Source organism: Mustela nigripes, chromosome 2 (genome assembly GCF_022355385.1).
Source record: "Mustela nigripes isolate SB6536 chromosome 2, MUSNIG.SB6536, whole genome shotgun sequence".
Taxonomy (NCBI): Eukaryota; Metazoa; Chordata; class Mammalia; order Carnivora; family Mustelidae; genus Mustela; species Mustela nigripes.
Genome location: NC_081558.1, coordinates 100,862,441 through 100,875,836, shown reverse-complemented (window position 1 = coordinate 100,875,836; position 13,396 = coordinate 100,862,441). Strand labels below are relative to the sequence as shown.

Here is a 13,396-nt window from a genome sequence, read left to right as displayed (position 1 = left end):
AAATAAATAAAATCTCTAAAAAAATTAAAATCTTAAAAGATATTAAAAAATAAAAAATATAACCATACACGATTATAAGATTAAATAAATTATAGTAACTTTTTAAAGTTTATTTATTTATTTATTTAAGTAATCTCTGCACCTGAGGTGGGATTCAAATTTACAGCCCTGAGATCAAGAGTTGCGTGCTCTTCCAACTGAGCCAGACTGTTGCCCCAAATTATAGTATTTTTTTAAAAAAAGATTTTATTTATTCACTTGACACAAAGGACAAAAGTGGTGGGTGGGGGTGAGGAATAACAGGCAGAGGGAGAGGGACAAGCAGAATCCCCACTGAGCGGGGAGCCCAATGGGAACTCAATCCCAGAACCCTGGGATCATGACCCAAATGGAAGGCAGACAATCAACTGAGCCACTCAGGCACCCTGAATTAATAGCAATGCTTTACAATAAAACTGTGTAGTTTTTAAGAAGATTCTTTAGAAATATATTTAATCACATGGAAAGGTGTTCTTGCTGTATTAAGTGAACAAATTATAAAATAACATTATAGTATGATTCTATTTTTATTATATATGTATAATATTTGAAGGGATATATGCTCAGTGTTAGTGCTTATCTTTGGGTGTGGGAGTATGGAGCTTTTTTATTCTTTTTATTCATAACCATTTTCTAATTTTATTCTTTTTATTCTTTTTATTCATAACCATTTTCTAATTTTTCCACAATGAACATGTTTGATGACCATCTAATCCCTTTGCCCTGATTTTAGATTCTTCAAGTATCCTCTTGTTTTTCCAAATTTGGTTTCTCCAAGGCTATCTCTTAAGAAAATATAGAGACAAAGTTATATCTAGCTAACTTAAAACTGATACCAAAGTCAGTCTTGGAATTTTCATACCTCAGAAAAGGAGATATGAATTTTAAAAGGGCTGGGTGGGGGGAACTTTCCCGCTACCCTTCTAGATTCTTTTGGCTGGTCTGTTAATTGAATTGACATAAGATTAACAGTAGAGAAATAAATAATTATGTAGTATGGGAGCCCCATAAGATTACGAGACCCATGAACATGTCAGGCAATTGAAGCTTCTATGCCATCCTGAGCTAAGGAATGGCATAAGGGACGGAGGTTCAAAGGAGAGTAGGGTAATTGGTAGGACCATAAGAACAGATTGTAAAATAATTGTAAAATAATACGAGAAAGGTCTTAACATTAATTAACAAAGTGATATTAGCATTTAGACATTACCAACTGAGATTTTAGGGATGAATGGGAAATTCGCCGGGTGGGGGCGGGGCAGAGAATACAACCCAGGAAGAGCAAATTGTGTGTCATAGCTTGGAAGTATTTCGGCAGAAAGATCAGTCTCTCTCCTTGAAAAACTGATGACCAGACTTTGTATAGAAGGAACCCCCAACTAGCACACTGCCTGGCACACCGAGTGAGCATTTCCCATTAGGTTACCATAGTGAATGCGTGTCAAGGAAGCGGGTTCTGAAAATTCGGTACGAGAGGTTCGAGAGGTTCGTAGGAAACGATCAGAGATCGCCAGGGCTTTATGAAGCGCAACCGATTTCAAGCCACCCTTTGGCCAAACGCTTCACTTCCTCACTTCTCTCAGAACTGCACGTGCTAGCTTTTGCTGAATGTGTTACTCGAACTGCTGAAAGTTTTTTAATTTATAGCGCCCGGAACTTTCCGGGTAAAAAAGTGGAAACGACAAGCCAGGAGGGACATAGGCTCGGACTATGTCAGACTAGGTCAGACCGCGGTCTCCGATTTCTTCTAATTCAGTTTTTCTCTAGGCCTTCGCCCGCCGGAATGGTTCCAGTGTCTACTCTGCTCTTCCCCTTCTCTCCCTCAGTCAGTTCTCCCGGGTTTCCGGGTCTCCAGGGCTAGCAGCTAATCCGTTCCTAAGTAGGAAAGCCTAGCCGCCTCCGTCCCGGGCGGAGAGCTTCGTGGACCTCAGTCCCCGCGAACCGCCGCGGGGCCGGGAGGCGGGGCGGGGCGGGGCGGGGCGGGGCGCGTTGCGCGACGGCGCAAGCGCATTGGAGCCGCCGAGCCAAACTGCAGCCATGGAGCAGGCACCTCGGGATCCCGAGCGGCAATTGCAGCCAGCGCCCCTAGAGCCGCTGGGCCACCCCGATGCGGGGCTTCAGTCTGCGGTCGGTGAGGAAGCGGAGGTGGCCCGAGACGAGAGCCCCGGGGAAGGCACGGTGAGGAGAAGGGGCGGCAGAGGCCACTGGGCCTGGTGTCGGGGCCTAGCGGGCCGGACTGGTTGGGTTGGGCTGGGCTGGCGGGGCCCGGTGGGCTCGGCCGGAAAGGCCCCACAGTGAGGGGACGGCAGGGTGGAAGGGCCGGGCTACAGGTGCAGTGAGGGGGAGGCTCGGTGGAGAAAGGGGTTGGGGGGGCGAATCCCTGAGGCTGCGGGACCAAGGGAAGGGCCGGGAGGGCGGCAGCGAAGGGAGCGGGGGGATGTGCGGGTGCGGTCCGATGGGCGTGGAGGTGGGAGCCCTGGAACCGCCCGGCTGGAGCAGGTGTGGTGTTCAGAGGTCGGGGGACCTGGAGGTTTGGACCAGAAGAGGAACACTGTTGTTCCTGGCTGTCTGGTGAGGGGTTGTGCAGAGGCGATGGCCGAACGGAGGCGCCGTGGAGGGTGGGCATCGGTGCTGGAGAAGGAAGGGAATGGGGGACTTGAGGAACTAGTTGGGGGTTTAAAAGGGTGGTTGGCTTGGTGCCACGATCAGGAAATTGAAAAGTGTTGGATTCAAGAAAAGGCAAAATAAAAGAAAATTTAAACTCCGTATTTGTAGTTTCTTCACTTGGAGGCAGTACCCTATTTCCCAGTTGAGGTTTGTCAGCTATATCCCATGCACCTACCTGCCTTGTGAAGCCCCCGGTAATTAGTGATTTTCATTGCTTGAGAGGAGAGAATGCATCATTTTATATATGTAATTGTTTTCATTCCAAAGTGTTTTCACGCATAATGCAAGATAGTAGACCGGGGTAAAAGGAAGGGTTTCAAAAACCAGCGCGCCACATGAGACCATTCTACCCTAGAGTGTGCATTGATCATCCATTTTGCTTCTTTTTTTTCTGGAGCAGGAGTTAGTGCTAATATAAAACTGCCCATTCTTATGGTATATGGATATAGAAAAGTTAAAGTTGTTTGCTGCATGTACCTAGAAAGACTTTTTCAAGTTTAGACACCAGATAATTGGGAACTTCATACACGATAGTTGAAAGCGTCACCTTCTTAGGGAAATGTCGAGATACACAGAGTAGCATGAAGACTTTTTGGGATGAGTTTTAAGTTTCTCATTCAATTTTTTCCGAAATGTAGAATTATTTGTGTAAAGGTCAGGATCTCATATTAAATGTGAAGAAGTGTGTGTATTCTTAGTTCATAAATTTGGCTCTTATGATTTGCTCTTTATGCAGGTTTCCATCTGTGACTTAGTTTTTGTGTTCGCCTTTAAAAAAAAAACTTATTGTCAAGTATGTCATCACAAAAGAATAAATATCTCACAAAATAATTGAAACCCTCACACGTTCTGGGTTATCGCTTACTCCCTCCACCACAGACGTAACCTTTGTCCTGCATTTTGTATTAACAATTCTTTTGCTTTTCTTATAATTTTACCATATGTATCTGTAATCGATATGTTGTTTTACTTGATTTTGAAATTTACGTAAGTGATATAATTTTACTATGACTTCCTCTCTTAGCTCAGTATATTTTTGGGATTCATCCAAAATGTGGCTTAATTCACTTATATTCATGACTCTGTAGTCTGCCATTTTATAGATATTCTACAGTTGATTTCTTCTTGTGTTTACAGACATTGGGGTTATTATAAGATCCTTGCTTATTTCTAAAAAATTGCTATCATTAACTTCTTCCATATCTCTTAGTGCAAATGTCTAATACAAATTTAGGTGTGGGGTTGCTGGATTGTAGGGTATTAGCACATTCAATGCTAGTGGGTGGTGCCAGATTGCCTTCCAAAGTAATTTTGCCAATTTATTTTCCCATCACAATTTTTTTCTGTCTTTAGCAACACTTAATATTTTCAGACTTTAAAATATTTGCTAATCTCTTGGGTATATGTTAAAGCAGTTTTAGATTGTTTCAAAAGGCAAGGATCATAGCTTTTGTAGACAACATCATGAGTTTAATTTTGATTTGATTATGATGATAAAAATTTTCGTGGGCACCTCGCTGGCTTGTCCGTAGATAAGCGACTCTTGATCTCATGATTGTAAGTTTGAGCCTCATGTTGGGTGTAGAGATTACTTTAAAAAAAACTTTTAAAAAATTTGTTTTTTGGTAATTTTTTTGTGAAAGCCTTTAGATAATTAACTAATAGGAAGTCACAACTATAGTATAAACTCCATTTATCTTAATTTAAAAGTGATTATAAATACCTTGTTGAAAAAAACCTATGTATATTCAGTGTAAGATAGTTGAAAACCCAAAGATGCCATCATACAGTAAAAGTCATATTACCATTCATCAGTGACCACAGCTTCCTAATTTTGTGGTTCTAGAGACACAAGCCATTTGGACAAATATTTTCAGTCTCAGTTATTTCAGAATCATGAGTATAAACATACATATTCAAATGTACTCTGTATATTGCCTATTCTCTTCCAAAAGCCCCTAGCTCATCCTTTGAGGGCCATCTACTCCCTTTCCCTCTTTTTTCTTTTATTAAGATTTTATTTTTAAGTAATCTCCACACCCAAGGTGGAGCTTAGACTCGTGACCCCGAGCTCAAGAGTTGTCATATACTATACCAACTAAGCCAGCCAGGCACCCCTACCTTTCCCTCTTTCTATCCCCTCTTTTTTTCCAGTCCATTTTCAATTGAGAAGTATTGCGGTAACCATAACCATGTTGTTACTGGTATTGATAGGAACGTGGTCTGAGCAGAAAGGTAAGTTAGATTTGTGGTTTGTGGGTGCTATGCGCAGTAAGCTCTGCTTTTCATTTAATTCTGTAAATTAACCCCAAAAGATGGGGTTCCAGAAGAAGTAATTTTGCCAAGGTCACAGGCTAGTCAGTGGAATGGCTGGGATTTGAGCCCAGGTCCTCCTGGCTTTGAAATCAGTGCTCTTTCCAGTAAGCTATGCTGCTTCCATCAAAAAAAAAGTTAAAAATAGACTTGTTAATTGCTCCAATACTGTATTTAAATTTCTTAGTTTAAGTTGCAATTTTAAGAAGAAAAAAAGTATAAGAAATGTGTTGATTTATCAAGCACTTTTTCACCACAAAAATATCTGTGCCGATGGAGTGTAGAGATGCAGAAAACTTGCCTCATCAGCCTTATTCTTGACTGCAGATTTAGGCTGAGAGTCACTTGTACCATTTGCCCTACACCCAGGGGTAATTGAAGCAAGCACGGACTCACAAACCTCCTTTGGTTTTAAACATCACTAATTGGGATTCTTTAAATTCTGCTCTCAGCTCTTTCTTTTGTGGTCTCTTATTTTTCTTTCTGTGAGTCTTCAGTCCTTTTCCATTGTTTGATGAGAAATCTCTTTTTTCCTTTCATACTTTTTCACCTGTAGGGAAGAATGCATTCCTTTTTTCCCCCCTTAGTATTGTCAGTTCTATGTAAAATAATTTAGAAAATGGAAAAAATGAGAGAGGAATCCAATCTCCAAGAAAGTAGCAATTAGTCCTGGCCCAAGAAAGATGAAATAGCAAGGGAATGGAAGCAAGAGAACTTTTTAGACTGGAAGATCCCACTGAGTTGGTAATTGTTTGTCCAGAGAAAAACCCTTGCCTGCAGGAGTCAGGAGTGATTTTTCAGGGAGCACGCTCTAGGCCTGGGAGGACTGGTGGGGGCGAAGAGTTCATGGACAACTGGTGCTTACTGCTTAGCAATCTGTGTACTCCGTGACAACTTCACTGATTGGCAGCAGAGAACTGAGTAGAGTAGGCTGACACTGTGGGCAAGTTTTGAAGCTTTTGTGGGTGAGAATAACATGAAAAAGGAAAAGGAAATGTATAGGCATAGTTACAGAATGTATCAGTTTAGAAGCAGGTGATTAAAGCACATTCAAGTACTTTTTCCTCATTTTTCTGCCTCAGCAGCTCGCAGAGTTTTTTAAAGGTGACTCAGAGTACAAAATCCATTTTCTACAATCTAACCAGCATACATATCCTTCCATACATAAATGTTGTTCGAGGAGGCAATACTTAATCATTACTTCATGTAGTACTCTCTGACATTCTTCTATTTATTATTAAAAAGAAATATTGATCACAAACCACCAAACTGATTTCATGAACCATGCATATGTTGTGACTCAGTGTGGAAAACTGTTCAAATTTATATATTTTATTTTTAAATAAAAATGTTTTATGAATTACTGTTTTATTTTTGAAATATATATTTTATAGATAAAAGTGTAAGAAAACAGGTCATGTATTAGAACTGTATTTTTCTTATTTATAACTGAAGTAAGCTTCACTCCTAGGCCTCATTATTTAACTTAATACCTGTTACTGTTGACTGTTGTAGACATATCCCCCTAAGAAAAGTAAACTCTTTGGGTAGCTCTTAAACTTCAGATCTTTAGGGGCGCCTGGGTGGCTCAGTGGGTTAAGCCTCTGCCTTCAGCTCAGGTCATGATCCCAGGGTCCTGGGATCGATCCCCCCATCAGGCTCTGCTCAGCGGGAAGCCTGCTTCTTCCTCTCTCTTCTGCCTGCCTCTCTGACTACTTGTGATCTCTCTCTGTCAAATAAATAAATAAAATCTTAAAAAAAAAACAAAAACAACCCTTCAGATCTTTGACCTATACATAAGCATCAAGTGTAGAAAAAAAGATCGTAAGGAAGTATACCAAGAGTGGTATATTAACAGTGGTTAGTGCTGGGTTGTGGGATATAGGTGATTTATACTTACTTAATTTGACCTACAGTTTTCAGTTTTTCTATACTAAACATGTATTACTTTCACAATAAAAAAAAACTTAAAACTGCAAATAATAGGGAATAGGGAATACTTGAGCTCCTGCTCTACACCAGGCAACTTTTAGAACTCTACCTGCATTAACTCAGTAAATGTTCTGATAACATTATGAGGTAAGTACTCTAATCCCCATTTTTCAGATGAGGAAACTGAGGCAGAGAGATTAAAAAATTTGCCCAGAGTTACACAGTTAATCTGTGGCAGAGATGGGATACAGATTCTGGCAAACTGGTTTTTATTTTTATTTTTAAAGATTTTATTTATTTATTTGACAGAGATCACAAGTAGGCAGAGAGGCAGGCAGAGAGAGAGGAAGGGAGGCAGGCTCTTTGCTGAGCAGACAGCCCAATGCAAGGCTCCATCCCAGGACCCTGGGATCATGACCTGAACTGAAGGCAGAGGCTTTAACCCACTGAGCGCCCTCGGCACCCCTGGTAAACTGGTTTTTAATCTGAGGGTGAATTGATCCTACAAATTTTAATTACAAACTTTTATTTTTTCCTGATTTCCAGTTATTTTATGTTTTCTTGCTTGCTTACTTGGCCTCATGCTACACTGATTTCTTTTCTTTTTTTTTAAGATTTTATTTATTTATTTGACAGAGATCACAAGTAGGCAGAGAGGCAGGCAGAGAGAGAGACAGAGAGGGAAGCAGGCTCCCTGCTGAGCAGAGAGCCTGATGTGGTGCTCAGTCCTAGGACCCTGGGATCATAACCTGAGCTGAAAGCAGAGGCTTTAATCCACTGAGCCACCCAGGTGCCCCTACCCTGATTTCTTTTAACTTCTGTTTACTTTATTTGTATTTGTGTTTGTCCCATGATGTGATTGTTTTGTGGTGTTTTAAGTCTTTCTCTTATTTACCATAGGGAATTTAAAACATTTGCATTATCCTAACTGGCTTTATTTTTAGTTGATTTTCTTCTGTGAGGTTTTATACTTTCTTATTTTGGTTTCTATTTTTGCCTTTTTTTTTTTTTTTGTGGACAATAATTTCTTCGGTTTTATCCTCTGTAATGATTTGGAAAGCATGTATCTTTGTTTTTTCCTTCCCCCAAACATAACTGAAACAAAAATTATTTATGTAAATATAAATAAGAATTTTTTGAAATAATCTCATTTACAGAAATGATATCAAATTTTATAAGCAGGGGCAGTATGAAGATCCTTTTTCCCATGAACTATTTGAGAGTGAACTGCCATCATGATATGCCCTCATCTCATTCCCAGAACTTTCACTGTGAGGGGTGCCTGACCGGCTCAGTCAGTAGAGCCTGCAGCTCTTGATTCTGGGGTCATGAGTTTCAGCCCCACGTTGGGTATAGAGATTATTTAAAAACCTTCAGTATTTAGGGGCAAAAAGGATATTGTCCTATGTAACCACAATACTACCATCAAAATCAGGAAGATAACATTGATAAATGACTACTGTCTCATCCTTAAACTTTGTTTAAATTTTGCCAGTTGTACCAGTACTGTTCCTCAGAACAAAATGATCCAATCCAGATTATATAATTAAATGTAACACATGCATGATCCAGATGCATGTGTTGCATTTAATTATATTGTCTCTTTAGTCTCCTTCAATTTGGCAGAGTTTCTCAGTCTTTACTTTGGTGACTTAGATTCTTCTGAAGATTAGAAAGCAATTATTTTGTAGAATGCCCTCAGTTTAGGTTTGCCTGATGTTTCCTTATGATTAAGTTCAGGTTATGCATCTTTGGCAGAAATTGCCACTAAAGTGATCCTATGGTCTAGTTCACACATGATTTGTTTTTGCCCAGTACTTTGGAATCACATTTTCTGCCAGTCTTCAATATCAAGTTACTCTTTTTCCTTTTGTAATTAATATTTTGTGGGACCTACTTTGGGATTGAAAATATCTTGTTCTTCATCAGACTTTCTATTTGTCTTTTCAGTATGGACTCATGGATTTTATTTTTTAAAAACTTTATTTTTTTCTTTTTTTAAAATTATTGACATATAATGTATTATTTGTTTCAGGGGTACAGGTCTTACACAATACACAGCACTCACCACAACACATACCCTCTCTAGTGTCCATCACCCAGCTATCCTATACCCCCACCTCCCTCCACTCCAGCAACCCTCAGTTTGTTTCCAGAGATTGAGTCTCTTGTGGTTTGTCTCCCTCTCTAGTTTCGTCTTGTTTCATTTTTTCATTTTCCTCTCTTCCCCTGTGATCCTCTGTCTTGTTTTTCAAGTTCCACATATCAGTGAGATCATGTAATTGTCTCTTTCTGACTTACTTCACATAGCATAATACCCTCTGGTTCCATCCATGTCGTTGTAAATGGCAAGACTTCAGTTTTTTGATGGCTGCATAATATTCTTGTGTGTGTGTGTGTGTGTACACACACATATATATATATATATACACCACACCTTTATCCATTCATCTGTTGATGGACATCTGGTTTCTTTCAATAGTTTGGCTGTTGTGGATATTGCTGTTATAAACATTGGGGTGCAGGTGCCCCTTCCGATCACTACACTTGTATCTTTGGGGTAAATACCCAGTATTGTGGTTGTTGGGTCGTAGGGTAGCTCTGTTTTCAGCTTTTTGAGGAATCTCCACACTCTTTCCAGAGTGGCTGTACCAGCTTGCATTCCCACCAACAGTGTAGGAGAGTTCCCCTTTCTCTGCATCATCTATCATTTCCTAACTTTTTAATTAGACCCATTCTGACTGGTGTGAGGTGGTATCTCATTGTATTTTTGATTTCTGTTTCCCGGATGCTTAGTGATGTTGAGCTTTTGTCATGTATCTGTTGGCTATTTGGATGTCTTTTTTGCAGAAATGTCTGTTCATGTCTTCTGTCCAATTCTTGATTGGATTATTTGTTCTTTGGGTGTTGAGTTTAATAAGTTCTTTATAAATTTTGGATCCTAGCCCTTTATCTGATATGTTATTTGCAAATAACTTCTCCCATTCTGTTGGTTGTCTTTTGGTTTTGTTGACTGTTTCCTTTCCTTGCTTATCTTGATGAAGTCCCAATACTTCGTTTTTGCCCTTGCTTCCCTTACCTTTGGTGAGGTGTCTGGGAAGAAGTTGCTATGGCTGAGGTGGAAGAGGTTGCTGCCTGTGTCTCCTCAAGGATTTTGATGGATTTCTGTCTAACATTGAGGTCTTTCATCCATTTTGGGTCTGTTTTTGTGCATGGTGTAAAGAAATGGTCCAGTTTCGTTCTTCTGCATGTGGCTGTCCAATTTTCCCAACACCATTTGTTGAAGAGATTGTCTTTTTTCCATTGAACATTCTTTCCTGCTTTGTCAAAGATTAGTTGACCATAGAGTTGAGGGTCTATTTCTGGGCTCTCTATTCTGTTCCATTCATCTATGTGTCTTTTTTTTTTTTGTAGCAGTACCATGCTGTCTTGATGATTACAGCTTTGTAATAGAGCTTGAAGTCTGGAATTGTGATGCCACCAGCTTTGGCTTTCTGTTTCAACATTCTTTTGGCTATTTGGGGTCTTTTCTGGCTCCATACAAATTGTAGGATTATTTGTTCCATTTCTGTGAAAAAAGTTGATGGTATTTTGATGGGGATTGCATTGAATGTGTAGATCATTCTAGGTAGCATAGATATTTTAACAATATTTGTTCTTCCAATCCATGAGCATGGAATGTTTTCCATTTCTTTTTCTGTTCCTCAATTTCTTTCATGAGTACTTTATAGTTTTCTGAGTACAGATTCTTTGCCTCTTTGGCTAGATTTATTCCTAGGTATCTTACGGTTTTGGGCACGGTTGTAAATGGGATCAACTCCTTAATTTCTCTTTCTTTTGTCTTGTTGTTGATGTATAGAAATGCAATTGATTTCTGTGCATTGATTTTATACCCTGACACTTTACTGAATTCCTGTATGAGTTTTAGCAGTTTTGGGGTAGAGTTTCTGGGTTTTCCACATAAAGTTTCATATTATCTGCAGAGTGAGAGTTTGACTTCTTTGCTGATTCGGATGCCTTTTATTTCTTTTTGTTGTCTGATTGCTGAGGCTAGGACTTCTGGTATTACATTGAACAGCAGTGGTGATAGTGAACATCCCTGCCATGATCCTGACCTTAGGGGAAAAGATCTTGGTTTTCCCCATTGAGAATGATATTTGCTGTGGGTTTTTCATAGATGGCTTTGATGATATTGGAGTAGGTACCCTCTATCCCCAAACTGTGAAGAGTTTTGATCAAGAAAGGATGCTGTATTTGTCATTGTCAAATGCTTTCTCTGCATCTGTTGAAAGGTTCATATGGTTCTTGTTCTTTCTTTTATTAATGTGGCTGGTTTGTTTATGTTGAACAACCCTTGCAGCCCAGGAATAAATCCCACTTGGTGGTGATGAATAATCCTTTTAATGTACTGTTGGATCCCATTGCCTAGTATTTTGCATCTATATTCATCAAGGATATTGGTCTGTAATTCTTCTTTTTGGTGGGATCTTTGTCAGGTTTTGAGAGCAAGGTCATGCTGGCCTCATAAAATGAGTTTGGAAGTTCCCCTTCCACTTCTGTTTTTTGGAAGAGTTTCAGGAGAACACGTATTAATCCTTCTTTAAGTGTTAGGTAGAATTCCCCTGGGAAGCCATCTGACACTGGGCTCTTGTTTGTTGGGAGGTACTTGATTACTGCTTCAGTTTCCTTGCTTGTTATGAGTCTATTCAGGTTTTCAGTTTCTTCCTGGTTCAGTTTTGGTAGTTTATACATCTCTAGGAATGTATCCGTTTCTTCCGTATTGTCTTGGCATGAATAACTTTATTAAGGTGTAATTTATATACCATAAAATTCACTTCTTTTAAGTATCTAATTAAATAATTTTTAGTAAAATTACAGAGTTTTGTACCCATCACCACAATCCAGTTTTATTTTTTTATTTTATTTTTTTTAAAGATTTTATTTATCTATTTGACAGACATAGATCACAAACAAGCAGAGAGGCAGGCAGAGAGAGATGTGAAAGCAGGCTCCCCGCTGAGCAGAGGGCCTGATGCGGTGCTCAATCCCAGGACCCTGAGATCATGACCTGAGCTGAAGGCAGAGGCTTAACCCAATGAGCCACGTAGGTGCCCCAGCACAATCCAGTTTTAGAATATTTCTATCATCCCCCCAAATCACTACTGATTGGGGAGTACAGTTTAATCCCAGAACCTCAAGATCATGACCTGAGCTGAAGTCATGCTTAACGGACTGAGCTACCCAGGAGTTCCCCAGGTGCCTCTCTCTTAGGGTCTCTTGAATAGTAAGTTTTTAATTTTGATGGAGGTCTGGTATATCACTTTTTTTCCTTTTTGGATTGTGCTTTTAGTATTATATCTAAGAACTCTTTGCATATCCTAAGATCACAAAGATTTTACTCCTGTGTTTTTTCTAGAAATTTCTTTCTTAGCTCTATATCTGGGCCATTTTGAGTTAATTTCTGTCTGCAGTGTGAGTAAAGGGTCTAAATCTTTTTGGGGGGGTCATGTGGACATTTAGTGGTTTTAGCACCATATGTTGAAAAGACTCTATTCTCTATTGACTTGCCTTGGTGTGTTTGTTTATTTCATTGTTTCAAATCAGTTGACCTTAAAAAAAAAAAAAAGTCAATTGATCTTAAATGTAAGGGTTTATCTCTGGATTCTCAGTTCTGTTCCATTCATCTCTCTTCTTTCTGCCAATACAACACTGTCTTAATTACTTTTACTTTTTGGTAAGTTTTGAAATTGGGTCCTATAACTTGTCCAAAATTGTTTTGGCTATTCTAGGCCCTTTGTATTTCCATATAAGATTTAGGAATAGCTTATTAGTTTCTACAAAAAATCCTGCTTGATTAAGTATTTTTGAAGGACCAGTATATTAATATGTTTAAATATTTTCAAGCATGTTCTATGCATGATTCTCCTTTGTCATTTGAAATTTATTGTAAAGTCTAAAGCAGATTTGATATTTATTCTTTTGTAGGGGTGTTATTTCTTATTTTTCTGCCTTAATCTTGTTGGAGTGTTTAGCTTTTCCAGTTCATTATACATGGACCACATGCCTTTCAGTTTGAAGGGTTATAACTTTTTTCCAGTCCAGGAAAGATTTGTTTGTTTGTTTTTAATCTTTATTTTTAAATTTTTTTTTATAAACATATAATGTATTTTTATCCCCAGGGGTACAGGTTTGTGAATTGCCAGGTTTACACACTTCACAGCACTCACCATAGCACATACCCTCCCCAATGTCCATAATCCAACTCCCTCTCCTGACCCTCCTCCCCCCAGCAACCCTCAGTTTGTTTTGTGAGATTTAAATAATACAGATAGGGACACCTGGGTGGCTCTGTTGGTTAAATGTGTGCTTTTGGCTCAGGTCATGATCCCAGGGTCCTAGGATTGAGTCTTGCATCAGGCTCCTTGCTCAGTGGGGAGCCTGCTTC

At 39.3% G+C, this 13,396-nt stretch overlaps 1 protein-coding gene across 1 annotated transcript in view; it reads left to right on the top strand.

Annotated features, from left to right (window-relative positions):
- The first annotated feature begins 2,052 nt into the window (after window positions 1-2,052).
- The window catches only part of SNX4 (sorting nexin 4), a 66,813-nt gene continuing 55,469 nt past the window's right edge, over window positions 2,053-13,396 (top strand). Inside the window, exon 1 of the mRNA XM_059391129.1 lies at window positions 2,053-2,217. Within this exon, the coding sequence (XP_059247112.1) occupies window positions 2,077-2,217 (141 nt within the window). The 5' untranslated portion in view covers window positions 2,053-2,076. The remainder of the gene's footprint in view (window positions 2,218-13,396) is intronic.